Below are 17,011 nucleotides of genomic sequence, written 5' to 3'. Positions count from 1 at the left end.
AATACAAGAGCTGTGTATTTAAAAAATATATGACTTTTAATTTTAACAACACAAACCTTGCTGGATATTTTGTTAAGAAAAGAGTGTGGAACTCAACGAAACCGAGTCAATAAATGTCCAAATGCTGCGCTGGCTTCAGGAAGGGGATCAGGTTCCAGGGCCTGGTGCCTGCATCTGCCATCACTGCTGCCCATGCTACAGTGGGAACAGGTTCCCTCTCCTTGCAGGCTGTTTGCTCTAGGCTGCAATGGAAACACACTGCAGCATCCCCAAACAGGCGGCGTTCTCTCTCTCAAAACCAAGGATCTGTCACTGCCAGGGTCCCCGATGCCTGGCCAGCCACCACCCAGCGGCCCCTGAGGGACATGCAGCTTTAAAGGAAGGTTGCTGAACAGGCTGAATAAAGGAGATGAGCACGCTCAAGCTCCGCATGGTCTCATCTCAAAAGTCCACATCCCTTTCCGTGACAATCCAGCTCGCCCACATCATCATCGCCTTGGAGAGCCTGCAAAACCAAAATGCGAGCTGCAGTGAGACATGGACCCAATGGGAGGACACAAAAGTGCCCAGGTAGGCCCACGGTGGGACTGCTGCTCCAAGAGGGACAAAGCAGAGCTCAGGACCTGGCAGGGACAGAGGGACCCACTGCATCTGGGCTGCAAAGGGTGCCAGAGCAGATGGTTGTGCCCAGAGAACCGAGGGCTGGGAGAAGGCAGGGCGCATCGAGTCCATCGCTGCACTGACCTGATGGATTGTATCTGCTTGCAGAGCTCTGGGCCGGGGGGCTCGTATTTGTAGCGGGGTGGATTCTCATTCACATACTGTGGAAGCAAAGGAGACAGTGAGCCTGGTGCTGGAGCATAGCTGGCCAGCCACCAAACAAGACCACAATCCCATGACATATCCCAAGACCTTGATACATCTGCAGCAGCTCTTACCTCCCCCCCTCATTTCCTGCCCTCCCCATTTCATTTCTCTTGGAGACCTGGAAAAGCCTTCAGCAAGGGCTGCTTCCCACCCAGCTCCCTGCTGAGCATAGCTGCACTTTCACCCAAAGTCACACGTCCTCCCTGTACCCTGCATACAGCAGCTCTGTTCTGCCTCCCTAGCAGCCAGGAAGGCCTGGCTTAGCACGCCTGCTTTCCATTGCCCATCCCCAGCACAGCCTTACAGACATGCAGAAAGGCCTGCAGGAGGGGTGTGGGGACACAGAAACCCTCAATGGGTGCCACATGAGTCCCACAGGATCCCACCAGCTGCTTCATCCTTACCGGCTGCAGATCTCTGTGCTGCTCCAGGTGGTAGTTGGGACTTTTCACTGAGGATGCCTGCTCCTGCTCCTCCTCCTCCTCCTCCTCCTCCTCCTCCTCCTCCTCCTCCTCCTCCTCTTCTTCATCCAGCTCCTCATCTAGTTCCAGCTCCTCTTCATCCAGTTCCAATTCCTCCTCCTCGTCGAGCTCTTCCTCAAGGGATTCTTCTTCACACTGTGGCTCTATCTCCCTTCTGCTCTTCTTTGCTCTCTGTGGGCTCGTGAACTCCAGCTTCCTGCCCACTTCTCTCCCCGTGCCCTTAGAGGGGTTCTGGGGAGGCTTTCTGCGCTGCAGTCCACCGAGGGACCGACATGGGTGAGGCAGAGTCTGACCATCTCCCACTGACAGCTTCCTCTTGGCACCCGCAGCCCTTCTGGTCTTCCTTGGGGATTCTCCCCCTTTGGCTCTGGCATCACCCAGGTGTTGCTTCTGCGTATACAGAGGGAAAGCTGTGCCACTGGAGTCCGCCTGCTCCTGGTGAGGTGCCCTTTCAGCACGGGATGCCAAGTGACTGCTGGGCAGGACAGGTAAAACTGGAGAGACTGATGACACGTTGGCCTGAGAATCCTCTGGCCGCAGGGGGACTCGAGCAGCACAAGGGGCAGAGCAGGCTGCCTCTGCAGTTGACGTTGCCTGGGTCATGTCAGCCTTCACAGGGCTGATACTGCAATACGAGGTGAGCAGCGAGGGAGATGAAGTCTGCACTGAGTCATCCTGCAGCAAGGCCTGGGGAGAATCGTGGCTACAAGGTTCCAACAAGTCAGGGGTGTTGCTGTCGGCAGCCACCTCCTGCTGGGCCTCTTGAGTGCGTGGAGAGCTACACAGATGGGACTTCTCTGGTAAAAGAGGAAAAAAAGCAGAGTCGCATTGAGCAAAGGGACTCTGCAGGTGGTAACACATGGGAGCAGGAGCTGTGCTGGTATGTGAGACAGCGCAGGTGAGCATCACAGCAGGCACGGGAAAATGGCACCCTGGGGACATCAGATTAGCACAGCACTGCTTTTTGACCAGGGCAAGAAAGTCAGCATCAAGGAGGAGCTGCGTGTCCACACAGAGAGGAGTGGGGCTGTCTGCTCCCAGCAAAACATGTGTGCTCCACACAGCATGGAGACTCACCTTCTGAAGAGGACAGGGTCAAGGACACAGGGGGCAGCCTGTTCCAAGGGTTGTCCAGCGATGCCTCTGAGTCCTCTGACAGTACTGTTGACTCTGCAGCTGCAACAAACACAACCAGGATGTGACTGGATTGAACTGGAGGACCAAGAACGCTGCTGTCTATTCCCAGCCCTGCAACAGCTAAGAGTGGTGAACTGCACAGGCAGCACTCAGGGGGGAGCTCTGAAACCCTTCTAGGAGAAAAATCTGGAGTGATGGCTCAGCCAGATTCCTTCTAAGACCTCATTCGGGCAGTGGAGAGATATTGAGCACCCAGAGAGCAGGCAGGAGGAAGGCCTTCCTCTGCACCCTTTTCCTTTCTCGTGCAGGGCTAGCAGAGGGCCTGGCCTCTTGCTGCTGAAGCAGACACAGTCAGACAACTGGGGCATGTAAACAGCAGCTGCCACCTCCTGCACCCTATGTGCTGAGAGGTGAGAAACCACACAGCTCTTCACAGACTGTGACCTGATAATGTGGTCCCCATGAGGGACTCGCAGGTGTGTGCTGTCTCCTGGTGGCTGGAGCACAGCCTGCACTGCCCAGGACAAGCTGAAGGTGTGAAATTGCCCCCTGCTCACTCAATGCCAGAAGTACTCACTCCTATAGACCTGGCTCTGCTGCTATGTCCTTCACTTAATGCAAAGAGGTTGAGCAGAGGTCAGATGAAAATACTAAGAGGTCGCATGGGATGTGCATGTCCCACTACTTACACCTGGCCTGGGCTATGATGCTCTGATCGCCTGACACTGTCATTTCGTAGCCACTCTTCTCAGGAGATGCTCCACACGTAGCTGAAACAAAAGGGGCACTGCTGGTCACACCCCCAGCACACTGCTCAGCCTTCAAAGGAAGCCTTCTCCGCTTTCTAGAGATCCCAGGCAGCTGACAGGACTTCTGGTATCTCAGCAGTGTGGGGAGTGAGACATCAAGAGAAGGAATGTGCCAACCAGGCCTGTGACCTACAAAGCTCTTAGGGTGCTCTGTAGTCTAGGGGCCGCAGCTTTCAAAATTCCACTTTCTAGGTGTTTGTGGGGTGTGCTCAGACCATAACCAGGAAAAAGTCTCTTATTTCAACATGCTTGGGCACTGAACTGCTGACCTGCATACCCACCAAACGATGCCACAGCACTGACCTGCCTGGGAAGCAGCGCGGTCAACCTCTGCTTCCTCAGCAGGGATCACCAGGATGTTGGCTGGGACTATGAAGACGTCTTCATGCGGCTGAAATGAGAAACATTCCTTGTTTGTTTTTTTGCTGGGCGGTCCCTCTCAAGCCGCAGGAGCTCGCTCACAGGTGAGCATAGCTTCAATTCCCAACAAACCTCTGCTTTTTCCCCCTGCTCCTCCCTTTCCTCCTCCAAGCCCTCAAGCAGGGCCCCCGCCACGAGCTGTAGCAGCCCTGCCCCACATGGTCAACAGGGCTGGCTCTGCACCAGGCACTGCTCAACACTTGGACTGACCTCCTTCTGGAGCTCTGCCTCCCATCGGGTCACAGGGAGCTTGTCTGCCTCTGCTGAGGGTGTCTCTTTGGGCACCTGCAAATCCAAGCACTCCTCAGCGTTCTCCTTCAAGACCTCAAGCTGGTCCTGTGCTATCACTTCTAACAGCTGAGAGAGGGACGGCTCTGGAGCAAGAACACATCTATGTTAGTGGAGAAGATGCCTCAGCTCAGGCAAATGCTTTTACTTTTTGATGCGTGACAGAAACTTGTGGAAAGATGCAAAACTGCATTTCCTCTGCAACCAGAAACTCTTTTTCCTTTCTTTCCCCAGCCACACAGGTCTTCATGACCCTTACCTGAGCTAGGAGTGGTCCCCATAGAGAGATTCCTCCTGCAACGACCAAGGAGAAAGCCAGTGTGAGAGCTGGGTGGGCTCCAGTGTCAGCGGGATCACACCCATGGAAGTGACCTGCTTTGCACTCTCTGCTCAGCTCTGTCGCATCCGAGGGCAGAGAGTCCCACAGATTCACAAGGATCTACCTTCAAACACGTACCAGCCCCTGCCAGCTCACGTGAAAAACATTCAGTGCCTGCACCCTGGCACCGTGGTGCCTGCATGTATTCCCTGGCAATCACCAGCCCCATACTTACATCCAGAGCTCCTTTATCTTCTGTAGCACAGAGGGCTCCTGGTTCCTAGAACAACAGAGAAGTCAGTTACTGATGGGGCGTTCCCTCCCATGCACACATTCCTTCAGAGTCTGTGACACAAATATCTCTCATGCAGTGAGTACAATGATCTCTAACATAACCAGGTCACAGCAGCACGTCTCTTAGCTCATTACTGGCAGTGCATGCTGCTGTGCCAAGGGCTCCCGGCTTCAGTGCTACGTGGCAAACACTGTCTTCTCAGCTCCAGGGCAACGCTCAAGCCCCACAGACCAGCACCCCCAGCCTGCAGCCTGGCACATACACATTTGATGAATCCATCCTCTGCCTCTCCATGGGCAGCACAACGAAGCGCTGGGCGGTGAGATAAAACTCGCAGTCTTCCTGTTGGGGCAAACAGAGTCCATGTGGGATGGGCAAGCAGTCACAGCTCTGCTCCCTCCCACTTAAGGACTGGTGAGCACCTCCCCAGCCCAGCTAACAACCTCAACAGCTCAAAGGAGCAGCCTGAACTCCCCTGCAGCAGGTTTTGCACCTTCTGCATCAGCTGTTAGCTTTTGCAGCAGCCTCTTCATGGGCTATAAGCAAGGCTGAGCCAGCCTGAGGCCATGGGGAAGTGCCTGAATCTGAGCAGGGAGCTCTCTGCCACGGGCTGAGGTCCACACAGGCCTCCTGCAGGCACAGAGCTGGCAGCTCCAGAACAGCAAGAGGAAGCAGTCGGGTGGCTGAGGCCACTGCAGACCCTATGGGAGATGCACCACGTCCCCATGGAGGGCTCAGGCCATCAAGTCTTCTTCACTGTCACCACACAGCTTGCCAGGACCTGAGCACTGCAGGGCCACGGAGAAGAAAGGCTGGCCTCCACCCACCCCCAGCTCCATCATGCAGCTCTGGGAGCAGCTCAAAGCACGCAAGGAGCAAGGCAAGGTTAGGGAACAAATTACTTCCATGCATCAAAGTAACTTACCAGCTTGGCCTCCTCCCGGAAACACAATGTGTACTTCTGCAAGGTGATCAGTCTACAGATAAGGCTGGAAAGCATGAACTGCATGTGGGCACTAGAAAAAGAACAGAGCAGGACCATCTGGGAGGGACGAAGAATGAAGTCAGACCACCCACACCAACCATGGGGCTCCCCTTACAGCTACACAACACAGGAGCACAACGGAACACTTCTCAGCATGAGCATCAGGGACTGAGCTGCTGAGAGCTGCTTTATATCCTCCCTCTGATACCAGCAATTGCTCCAGCTGGAAAGCAGAGGGCTCGCATCCAAATGGGGAAACCAAGACAGGCTGCTAGCACTGACAGAGCCCAAGGAACCACAGTTAAGGTGTTTCCATCAACCCCTGCACATCCCAGCTAGCCACAACTGCAGCACCAATGCCTGTGTTCCAGCCTAGCAGCAGCACCTCCTTCACACCGACTTCCCACCCTGTTATTGATTTAGCTTAACACAACCTGAAACAAGGCCAGGCGGGAGCCCCACTAGCAGCTTTGCAGAGCTGCAGTCCCAGCCACGGCCGAGCCACGATGGAACCCACTTTTCTTCTGCCTGCAGAGCTTCTGCTGTAATGACCACTCGGATGTAGTGGGAGCCGTCTGAGACTTGCAAGACAGCATCCTGCTGCACTTCACCTTGGCCAGGAGCACTTGAGCCACTCAAAACCTACAGAGCAGGGAATGAAAAAAGCAGAATGAACATCACCCAGAGAACAGACAGCGATCGAAGGCAGCAGAGCACACCTGGGGAGCCCTCAGGATCTGCTCAGTCATCATCACAGTCTGAAGGGATCTCCCAGCAGGGAGTGGGGCCACAAAGCGGCCCAGCAGCCAACGTTTGGCAGCCTGCTCGTGTAAGGAGGCATCCCTCCAACATAATATGCATAATGCAGCTCTGGGCAGCCTGGTCTGATGGTCGGCGACCCTGCACACAACAAGGGGGTCGAAACAAAATGATCATTGTGGTCCTTTTTCAATCCAGGCCATTCTGTGACTATCATAACCCAGTGCCCTGCCTGCAGATCTCACACTCAGTGAGCATCTCACAGCTTCTTTATCCTCTGTCTCCAAATCACGCCAGCCACACCACATGAGGGTCTGTGATGCATCAGAGAGCTCCAGGTAGAAACCCAGCTATGTTTTAACATAACTGAATTATTCACTTGTATAACTCATTAAGTGATGATCTGAGCCCTCAGCGCACAGCTAATGACAGTTTAGCCCACAGTTCTCCACAATGCTGGCTCTGAAGCAGAGAGGAGCAACGCAGCGCTCACAGCCAGCTCTCACCCTTCCTCCCCAGCCAAACCGAGCTGCTGTTGGGTAGCAAGGGGACACCAGGGCTAGCAGAGAGCATGAAAGGAGACAGGAGTATGGACTCGGCCCAGCTGATTTCCTCTTTGGATTTCCTCTTCAGGCTGCCCATCATAGAATCGTTTGAGCTGCATGACTGGATGATTTAAAGATCCCTTCTGGCTCCACGGCAATGAACAACTCTTTGAAAGGGCAGATAACAGCAGGACAAGGGGAAACGGTTTGAAGTTGAGGGAGGGAAGATTGAGGTTGGATGTCAGGGGGAAGTTGTGTACTATGAGAGTGGTGAGGTGCTGGAACAGCTGCCCAGAGAGGCTGTGATGCCCCGTCCATCCCTGGAGGTGTTCAAGGCCAGGTTGGATGGGGCACTGGGCAGCCTGGGCTGCTATGAAATGGGGAGGTTGGTGGCCCTGCGTGTGGCAGGGGGTTGGAGCTTCGTGATCCTCGAGGTCCCTTCCAACCTGGGCCGTTCTGTGATTTTGTGAACAGACAGCTACACTGGATCACGAGCCCAGAGCCCCACGCAGCCTGACTTTGGGTGCCTGCAGGCAATGGGCATCCCCCATCCCTCTGGGCAGCCCACACCTCATTACACCCGCGCTAAACCTCCCCTCCTTCAGCTCCAACCCATTTCTCCTCGTCCTACCACAGCAGCCCCTACTACAAAACCTGTCCCCTTCCTTCTTCCGACCCCTTTGGGAACCGAAGGCCGCTTCTGGACGCAGCCCATGGCACAGCAGGCTCCCGGCGCTGTGAAGGCACGCCGCCGGCCACCAGAACCCCGCGCCTCGCGGCAGGCCGCTCCCCCGCACGGATACCCACCCGCAGCACCTGCCCCGTCAGCCACTTCTTCCCGTCGGGCTGCTCGTGGTTCAGCAGCAAGCCGACGATCCACGGCTGCAGGACGTAGAGACCGGGAGCGGAGAGATTCCTATTGCCGTACAGCAACCTGGCGGGGCGAGAGGAAGGGCCCCGTTTTGACAGCCGAAGCCCGGCAGGGCAGCCCGGCTCCCCCCGCCGCCGCCGCCGCCTCACCCGCCCTCGGCCGCCCGCTCCGCCGCTCCCGCCCCTCCAGCACTGCACACCGCCGCCATGGCCGCCCGCGGCCCGGGAAGGGGAAGCGCAGCCGGGCGGCAGCATCCGGGGCGGGGCGGCGTTCCTTGGGGCCGGAGCCGCCTCGTGGTTTGCGGGGTTGGGGATGGGGAGAGGATGGCGGTGTTGGGACGCAGCCGAGTTTATTGGGAGCAGCGCGCTCGGCGCTCTCCGAGTCCCCGTTCACAGGAGATCCCCGGAGCTCCTCCGGCTCGCACCGCTGAACTGAACCGTTCCTTCGTGCCCGTGCTCGGGTCGCTCCGTGCTGCGTTCAGTCACGTTGCTCCCTGCCGGCTGCTGGGGGACGCGCTCACACGGGGAGCATCGGGAGGAGCATCGCGCCCGCCGCCATGCTGTCACGCTGTTTTTTCTGGAGCACGGCTGCGATTTGGGTCCATCCCAGTCGGGCTCGTGGCCGCCCCAGCGCAGAAACGAAGCGAGGATCGCTGGGATCACCCTGAGCTGGGGCGGCTGCGGTGTGCTGGGTGGGAATGCTGGCCTTCCATTGCACTTCCAGCTGTGGCTGCTATGAGGGCTGAGCTTTGGGAAGACGGCCCCCCTGGTGGGTTTCCAAGAAGTCCGGAGGGTTCCCAGGTTTTCCAGCCTGTTACGGTGACAGAAGGGCTCTCACCTCTCCTGGCTGTTGTGCACAAAAATGGTGCTGCACACAGTCTGGCTTTGCCGATCCAGCCCCGAGGGACAGAGGACAAGAGGGAAGGTGGGAGGAGGCACCTCCGTGCAGGAACAGAGGTGGTTCTGGTGCCAAAACCACGAGGCTCACGTTTTGGTAGATGAGATGAGAGAAGAGGGAGGTATGAAGAGCGGCAACCAAACTGCAGCCAAGGCCTGCACGGGCAAGATGCTGCTTGTACTGCATCAGCTTTGGGAGCAGAGGTGGCTTTTCACGGGGCTCAGGACAGTGTGTATCACCACCAGGTGAGCGTCAGCTGTCAGACCTCCCAGACAGGGCATTCCTTGCCCGGGCAGGACGCTGGGATCCCCTTCTGTCACACAGCCACCAGGAAAGCTGGATCGAGGGTGTGGAGTAAAGCCAAGAGGCTGGCATGTTGCAGAGAGTTTTGTGGAGCAAAGAGCAGATGCAAGCCCTCACGGGAAAATGTGAGATAACTGAGTTGTAAAAGGCACCTGGAGGCACTGCAGTGTCAGCACAGAGGCAGACGGAGCAGTATGGCTGGAGTTCGCTTCCAATCTGCTCTGGTGACTGGGGCCAACCGGGGAATCGGCCTGGGCTTTGTCCAGCACCTGCTGGCATGGCCAAACCCACCTGAGTGGGTCTTTGCAACTTGTCGCGACCCCAAGGGACAGCGAGCGCAGGTGAGGCTGGGCTGGAGCTGAGGTGGGGGACAGCAGGGCTGCTGCAGGAGGGGGGATGTGGGAGGGTCTCCACCAGGGAGCTGCAGCCCTGCACCTCAGGCACAGGAGAACTGGGGCGGGATGCAAGCAACGGCGTGCCCAGGGCTCCAGAAGGGAGCTGCTGCCACTGCCTGGCACCGTGTGCCCCAGGGCTGCAGGCAAAGGGCTGGTGTTGGCTGAGCAGCTCAGAGTGCGACACAAGGCTCACATCAGCTGTCTTCTACAGGAGCTGCAGAAATTGGCCTCCAAGCACCCCAACGTGGTCATCGTCCCGCTCGGTAGGTGACACAGCTGGAGCACAAGGCTGCCTCCCTGGGCTCCCTGCTCGGCCAGCACGCCGGCCTCCCCCATCCCTGGTGCAGGGCTCTGTCCCAGCACTGTGCCTGCTGGCAGACACCGAGGGCAGCGGGCGCTCACCTCCCCACCTCGCCTCTGCAGAAGTCACCGATCCCGCCAGCATCAAGGCGGCCGCAGCCAGCGTCGGGGAGCGCCTCAAGGGCTTGGGGCTGAACCTCCTCATCAACAACGCTGGGATCTTAAAGGCAAACAAGCTTGACAATGAAACACTGAAGGACATGGCCGAGGTGTACACCACCAACACCATCGCACCTCTGCTGGTCAGCCAGGTAATGTGCTCACCCACAGCTCCAGGAACGTCCCTGTTCTGAGGCCTGGAGATCCTCTGTGGCAGAAGGAAGGGGCTGGTGGAACAGAGCCCTGGTCTGCTCTTGTACTGATGCTCCTGAGCTGCTCTGAGGAGCTGTGGGACAGGGGTTAGTGCTAAGGAGCTGGAACCTGGGGGGGAGGGGTGAGAAAAGAGGAAGATGGCTGCCAATGGTGCTGGTGCCAGCACTGCTGCTGTGGAAGGAGTTGGTCCTGTCCCCTGTGTGTGGAACCCTGAATCTCCCCTCCCCACAGGCGTTCCTGCCCCTGCTGAAGAAGGCAGCCCAAGGCAGCACGGGCTCGGGGATGAGCTGCAGCAAGGCAGCCATTGTCAACATGTCCAGCACTGGGGGATCCATTTCTTCTGTCGGTGGTTGGGATATAATGGAAGTTGTCTCATACCGCTGCAGCAAGGTATGGCACATACCACATCCACACACTGTGGAGGGAAAATATCCTTCCTCTCCCCTGCCCAGCCATGGGATCTGCACGTGTCCCCATGCTGCACCTTCTCATCCCCACCTGATCCCTGTGCTGTCTCCACAGGCTGCTCTCAACATGCTCACCAGGTGCCAGTCCATGGGGTACCAGGAACACGGCATCCTCTGCGTCGCTTTCCATCCTGGCTGGGTGCAGACAGACATGGGGGTAACAGTTGGACACACGGTAGGAGCTTCCCCACGTTGGGTCCATCCACAGCCTGTGCTGGTCTCCCACGGAGGCTGCTGTCTCCCGGAGCCCTGCACCAAGACCCCCTCAGGGCGCTGCTCCGTCAGCACCATGGCAGCTCTCCCTGCCCTGGGACCCCTGCGCAGCGCCAGCCCCGGCTCCTGGCAGCCCCGCCGCCCGCCTTCCCAGCTCTCACCCTCCTCCCAGGGCTCTGCTTCCCCCTGCTCCCGGCCGCTGCCTTCCCGCAGCCGGGCTCCAGGGCACAGCCTGGGCAGCCCTTGGGCACACACGCCTGCGTTTCTCCCTCTGCCCTGCAGCCCCCCGTGACGGTGGACGCGAGCGTAGGAGGGATGCTGAAGGCGCTCTCCAAGCTCTCCGAGAAGGACAGCGGGTCCTTCCTGGACTGGGAAGGGAACGTTGTGGCCTGGTGAGGTGCTGGCCCGGCCTCGTGCCTGGATCCTGGCAGTGGCCCCTCTGCTGCTGCCCGACCTCTACTAAGTCTTCAATAAACCCATATCTGACAACAGCAATGCTCTTGGCTCTATCTGTGAGCACAACAGGCTCTGTGGAACCCCATGGAGGAAGGCTCCTTCCCAGGGGGTCCCACCCCTCATCTGTGTGTATCAGAGCCCACTGTTCCCAACCACAGCCACTGCCAGGTGTCCCCTCAATTGACAGATGTCACTGCTGGAAACATCCCCTCCAGAAAGGCCAGGATTGGGGGCCAATACCTGTCTTTGAGGAGATGAGCTGCCTGGGGATGGGAGCAGCGCAGGCAAGGTGGGGGTATAGGATCTGTCCAGCAAGGGTTCCTTATGAGGGCTGAGGTAGGGGGAGGAGGGAGCATAGGGTGATGCAAAGTTAGGATGCAGGGCACCGAGTGGCTGCACGTGAGGTGGGGAATGGGGAGAAGCTTCTGCCCATGTCCGTAAGTGGGGAAGAGTGACATGGTTGTGTTGAGCTGGCATCACCAGGGCAGGCGGTTCCCTTCCCAGTCAAGGAAGGCCCCACAGGTCTCCTGTGAAAGGATGCTCAGCACCTCCAGAATGCCCTGCATGCTGCGCTCCACTGTCAGGGGTGCCTGTGGAAGAGGACAAGGAACAGGATCACTGCCACATGCCCTGTGATGGGCAGGAAGAGCTGCAGGGTCTGACCAGGCTAGAGGGTGCATGGAAGCTGCTGCGCCCTTTTGTCCTAACTCGAATGGGGCTGGCTGCCCATAGAGATATTCTTCCTTCTTGCCAGTCCTCTGCTCTCCGTGTGAGGGACAGGGCTGGCAGCCAGTGTCCCCTGCCAGCCCCAAGCAGCTGCAGAGCCTCTACCTCCACACACAGAGCTGCAGACCTCAGAGCATTCCCTTGGCTCCAGCTTCACCAAGCAGCAGGGACACAGCACCCGTTCCTTGTGTTTCCTGCACAGCAGCATACCTGCTCCGTCCCCATGTCGGTCTTCACCCAGCCAGGATGGATCGCTGCACACAAGATCCCCTTGTCCCTGAGCTCTGCAGCCAGGCACCTGGTCACCATGTTCTGGGCAGCCTGGAAGAGTCAGATAGCATGGGCACGGCTCAGGCTGGTGCTCTGAGTGCTCATGCTTGTAGGACCAGGCAAGGGATGCCTGGAGCAGGTCCATGGGGGACTATCCCCAAATCCCCCCCTGCCCCCTCACCTTGCTGGCACGGTATGGGTACATGGGGGCCTCGAGCACCCCAAGACACAGCCCGATGGAGCCCACTTTGGAAGACACATTGATGATGGCAGCCCTGCTGCAGCTCAGCCCCTCCGTCCCTGCGTCCTTCGCCGCCTTCTCCAAGAGCGGTAGGAATTCCTGGCAGGAAGATATGCGTTAGAGCTCTGTTTTCAGCCTTGCCCTGGAAGTCCTCACACCATGATTACAGGCCACAGAGGAGCAGCCCTAGCCCACACACACCTTGGCAACCTGCAGGGGCCCCACCACGTTGACTGCAAACACAGTGAGCATCTCCTGTGCATCCACAGACTGCAGCGTGGCCTGCGAGCCGACGCCAGCGTTGTTGATGAGCAGGTTCAAGCCCTGGCCCTGCAGATGAGTCTCCACAGCCTGCACGGCTCCACGGATGCTGGGCAAGTCCACCGTGTCTGCAGGGCAAAAAGAAGAATGTGACTGCATTCACTTTATGGATTTGAGGGGTTATTTTGTAAGTGCTGCCCGGAGGAATGCTACAGCTATTCATGGAGACTTCCTCCAAGAGCTATAGGGCTTGCTGGTGTATTGGGGAAATATTCATTATCTTATTGACTTACATTCTGATCTTTCCTGGTTGATACCCAGTCTGATGGGTCATTGAGAGTGACCTTTTCATTTTCCAACATGCTGAAATTCATCTTTCCAGGATACAACATGAAACCTTTCCTTGCAGACTGCGATTCCCATCCTTCTCTTACCTACAAATGCTCCAGCCCCCCTACACTACATAGGAGTGGTACGTTTTAAGTCTGTGTTTTCTTAAGGTTTGCTTGTCAAGATCTGTATCGCATGATGGATGCTTGCCCCACTGAAATGTCCCTCATTTCTTTAAAAGGAGACATCTGAACACCTGGCAGATCTGAAACGAGCCTGGTTAGACCAACCGTTAACATTGGCAATACATTTTTATGTCACAACTACACAAGCCCTTAAGGTCTATGAATATTCACATTTGTGGGTGCTGCTGAGGATGAGTCCCAGTGCACACATGCTCTGCAGAGCCTGCTGCAGGGAGAATCTGGGAGCCAGGCCCCCACTTGCAACATTCTGCCCCCACTTGACTTGTGTTCTCAAGCTTGCACAAGACTGAATTAGCAAAGATGGGAAGAGCTAAAGACGACTTGTTCTTCCCTTGAGCACCAGAATGACCCTTTTCTGGGGCATTTTGAAGTAGTCTGGTAGGTTTATGGTTGTGGCAAGCAAGCCTTAAGTCATCTTATAAAGCATTTGAGTGATCTGGGAGTCAAGTATCCATGGGGCAGCATAGATTTTGGGAAGATGAATGCTACCTTACGGAAGCAGCATTTTTTTTTTTTCTGACGCCCAGCTTGAATTTGGAGTTATTTGTGATTTGGGGTTTTGACCTCTGTGCTGAGGCATGTGAACCCCTTGGAGCAAGAGCCTGAGCTTGTTCAGATGCTGCTCAGCTTGGGGCTGTTGCTGGTGGTACTGAAAGCCTTCGCCATTGCATTGGGGAGCTGATGGGGATGCAGCAGTGGGATTCAAGAGGATATTTGGGACATCACATTGCTTGCATTGGAGGGGAGTTGGGCTAGATGACCTTTTAGGGTCTCTTCCAACTCAAGTGATTTCATGATTCTTTGGTCTCATGAAGGATATTTCTCAACAAGCTTTATGACAACTTCTTTTTGGATGATGTACAAGCAGAGCTCCAAGCTCCATTACTCCAGGTGTCATTCACTGGCTTGGGTGAATGATTAATGTCTGTGTTTGGACTGGCTGAGTCATTGCTCCAAGGGAGAATGGGGCCAGGCATGCGTGACAAGCACATCCCTATTGCTACACCAGCCTAATTAGCTGAAGGCAACTTCTCCTCTCCTCTCCACAATGGCTGAAATGGTGCCTTCAAAGCAAAATGCACACCCAGATCCTCAGCTTTCAGATGGAAGAAAACGGGGTTAGAAAGGGAAAGAAAGAAATGCAGAACGAAAGGATACAGTGGGCATTTCAGAGTTAATTTCTTTCATTTCTGAAACACGTGTTCCTATCATTGGTTTGAAGTAAACCATTCCCTTACGTGGAGGAAGGCAGCCTGGAGCAGAACTCCCTGTAGATGAACACCCCAACTTTGGCAATGCAAAGTGCCATTCTCTGCAGCTCTCCCTTTTATCCCATGCCCTTGTCTTCTCCTCTCCTGCTTGTCACTCCACCTGGCAGACATCCCAGCTCACCAGGCTGAAGCCACAAGGCTGCCACCACCAAGGTCTAGCAAAGACATCCATAGTTGCGCCCCCAGACGAGTGGAGGGCACAGGAGGGAGGAGGGCCAGGAGCAGCAGAGCCTTATGAAGGAGTGGGGTTGCACCATACCTAGATGGATCAGCTTGATGTTGGGGTGCCGGGCTGCTAATTCTTGCAGGGCCTGGAGACAAGGGCATGGAGCAGGGGGTTAGAAGCCACCAGCAGCACTGCTGTTCTTCCCACCCATCCCATCCTCGTCCCCGAGGAGCAGACTGCGGTGGCTTTGCTCTTGCTGGGGAAGCTGTCAGGTGAAGGGGGGCTGCTGGGCTCGGTGCTGTCCCCAGCAGGGAAAAGGGGATGACTGGCTCGGTGTGAGCACCAAGGTCATGGGCACCACATGGGCACAGCCCACCTTCCCCTCGCCCTCACAGCACCCAACCAAGCTTGCTCCCAGCAGACACCCAGGAGGGGCCGTGATGCCCCTCACTCCCCTGGCTGGCAGACATCCCCATGCACTGACCTTCCCTCTCGGACCAGTGACATCACGGCAGGTGGCAAAGATGTGCTGTGGGGGTTGGGGGCTGGCGGCGAGCTGCCTCACCAGCTCCAGCCCAATGCCCCGGTTGGACCCCGTCACCAGAACGCTCCGAGCCAGCGTGGCCATCTCCAAGGGGGTGAGACAGTCACAGTGGTGACAAACAGGCTGCTCCCAGTGGAACTGCAGCCTGCTTGGCGTGAACGGGAGAAAAGGCACAGCCCAGGGAGTGGCTTTGGGTGCTCATGGGGATAGAGATGGTGCCAGCAGCAGCCCTGGTGCCTTGGATGCCCTGGGACCAGGGTGGGCACGCGTCATGGGGTGATGGTTCTCCTTGCATTGCCTGCTCTCCAAGACTTGACTTCTTCTCCAAAGCCCCAGATCCCAAGTCCATGCAACCACAGGAGAAAGGTCACATCCATTCAGAGCTTGGAAGCGTGCTTGGAAACACAACCAAGAAATGGAAGGGACACAAGCAGGTCCTCCTTGTAGCAGTGGGGTTGCAGCAAGCTCATTCTTTATGCCTGCTTTCCCCCAGGAGTCAGCAGAGAAGACCCCTGGCTGCCCACAGCCTCAACCACTGGGCACCCAGCCCACAGCCTTCACCCTTTTCCCCGTCCTCACTCTACCACCCATCATCCAGGGAAGGACAGTGCTGGATGCTTAGCAGGTGCAACAAAGCAAAAGCTCCTGCAGCCCAAGTCAGCCTGGGGACACGGATTTTTAGGAGGCAGAAATGAGTAACGTGCTAAAAAAAACAAAGAACTGCCATGTAAAAAGTGATGAGCTGAAGAACAGGGGCAAAGTGAATTGAAGTGGGAGAGGAAATTTTGGACAGGAATGTACTCTGGGGTGAGTCTGTTGCATCTGGATGTGGCCAAATGTACACGGTGCTCAACCAGAGGGGACAGAACTGGCTATTTCATCCATATCTGGACAGCTGTAAGTCTGGCACTTATTAAAGAAATACATGGGCCAGCAGCTGGGAGATGGTGGAGTCGCTGTAAGTTTGGAAGGTTTGCTTTCAGGTGACAGAGAGCTCAGAGAGGGATAAGCAGTGATGGCTCCTTCTTTTGGTGGGAAGTCTGTGGCCACTAAGAGAGAAATAAACATTCTGGGTGTGGGTTTGGTTGGCATTAGACTCAGAGCAGCCATAAAAGGCGTTATGGAGGGTGTCATCACCCATCCAAGCAATTGCACTGCACAGACTTGTCTGCTCCTGCTGCTGTCCTGCAAAGCAGCAGCTGCAGTAGAGTTGTCACGAACCAACAAGACTGGAGTTTCCTCTTTTCCTTCCAGGTTCCTTGAGGACAGCTGACACCAGCAAAAGGCTGAAGGACCAGGAATGGCTGCAGGCCAGCAGAGCTGGGGAAGGCAAGCAGCAAGCAAGCTTTGGAAGTGGCTGATGGCAGTGCAGGCATGCTGATGGCTCGGGAATACAAAGCCTGGGGCCAGAGGATCTCTAATGTGCCCAGAGGAGACACTGAGGGGAAGAGATGAAACTAATCTGGATAAGTAAAAAAAATCTGATCGTTGTCCCCGTCGCCCCTTCTTTCCCTTCTTTCCCTTCTTTCCCCTGCATTTTATTGCTGATCGTGATGCCGTACGGTATAGAACAGCCCTCTGCTCAGCTCGGGTCATCTGCTCCCTCCCAGATCCTGGTTCACTGGCAGACTATGGCCACCCATGTGAAACATCCACTGAACGTCCATGACACGTGCACTGAGTTCACCTGATCAGTCACTTGGGTTCATTTTATGACGATGACTCAGGATGGGAAACGCGCTGTGTGGTGTGGAGTTACTGGGTGCCAAGGTGGCTTCAGGTCGGGTCACTGCTGTGCTGCTTATTGAAAGCTCAT

At 56.4% G+C, this 17,011-nt stretch overlaps 2 protein-coding genes and 1 pseudogene across 5 annotated transcripts; 1 reads left to right on the top strand and 2 right to left on the bottom strand.

Annotated features, from left to right (window-relative positions):
• Nucleotides 1-16: 16 nt before the first annotated feature.
• On the bottom strand, nt 17-7,986 carry LOC122169057 (nucleolar and coiled-body phosphoprotein 1-like). 3 transcript variants are annotated; one of them, XM_042834840.1, is made up of 14 exons: nt 7,927-7,986; nt 7,714-7,840; nt 6,120-6,244; nt 5,543-5,633; nt 4,880-4,959; nt 4,558-4,602; nt 4,263-4,297; nt 3,926-4,089; nt 3,599-3,686; nt 3,176-3,256; nt 2,427-2,525; nt 1,272-2,146; nt 745-821; nt 17-505 (listed from the first exon to the last, which is right to left on the bottom strand). In XM_042834840.1, exons 1-14 carry the CDS (start codon nt 7,983-7,985, stop codon nt 442-444), a joined length of 2,010 nt encoding a protein of 669 aa, XP_042690774.1. In that variant the 5' UTR covers nt 7,986; the 3' UTR covers nt 17-441. The 3 variants fall into 3 exon arrangements, with proteins under 3 accessions (XP_042690774.1, XP_042690775.1, XP_042690777.1); XM_042834841.1 differs by lacking the exon at nt 3,176-3,256; XM_042834843.1 differs by lacking the exons at nt 7,714-7,840; nt 7,927-7,986 and having other exon boundaries at nt 18-505; nt 6,037-6,212.
• A 1,162-nt stretch (nt 7,987-9,148) lies between these two features.
• Nucleotides 9,149-11,215, top strand: LOC122169048 (C-factor-like). Of its 2 annotated transcripts, XM_042834828.1 has the most exons (6): nt 9,149-9,318; nt 9,584-9,635; nt 9,796-9,983; nt 10,276-10,434; nt 10,567-10,686; nt 11,007-11,215. In XM_042834828.1, exons 1-6 carry the CDS (start codon nt 9,172-9,174, stop codon nt 11,118-11,120), a joined length of 780 nt encoding a protein of 259 aa, XP_042690762.1. In that variant the 5' UTR covers nt 9,149-9,171; the 3' UTR covers nt 11,121-11,215. The 2 variants fall into 2 exon arrangements, with proteins under 2 accessions (XP_042690762.1, XP_042690763.1); XM_042834829.1 differs by lacking the exon at nt 10,276-10,434 and having other exon boundaries at nt 9,152-9,318.
• Nucleotides 11,216-11,516: 301 nt separating this feature from the next.
• Nucleotides 11,517-15,572, bottom strand: LOC122169049 (annotated as a pseudogene).
• Nucleotides 15,573-17,011: the final 1,439 nt, after the last annotated feature.

This window comes from Centrocercus urophasianus, unplaced genomic scaffold (assembly GCF_019232065.1).
Source record: "Centrocercus urophasianus isolate 14NV4802_14NV808 unplaced genomic scaffold, USGS_Curo_1.0 seq_49, whole genome shotgun sequence".
In the NCBI taxonomy this organism is placed as follows: Eukaryota; Metazoa; Chordata; class Aves; order Galliformes; family Phasianidae; genus Centrocercus; species Centrocercus urophasianus.
Note: the sequence above shows the minus strand (reverse complement) of the source record. Positions and strands in the feature narration are given on the sequence as shown.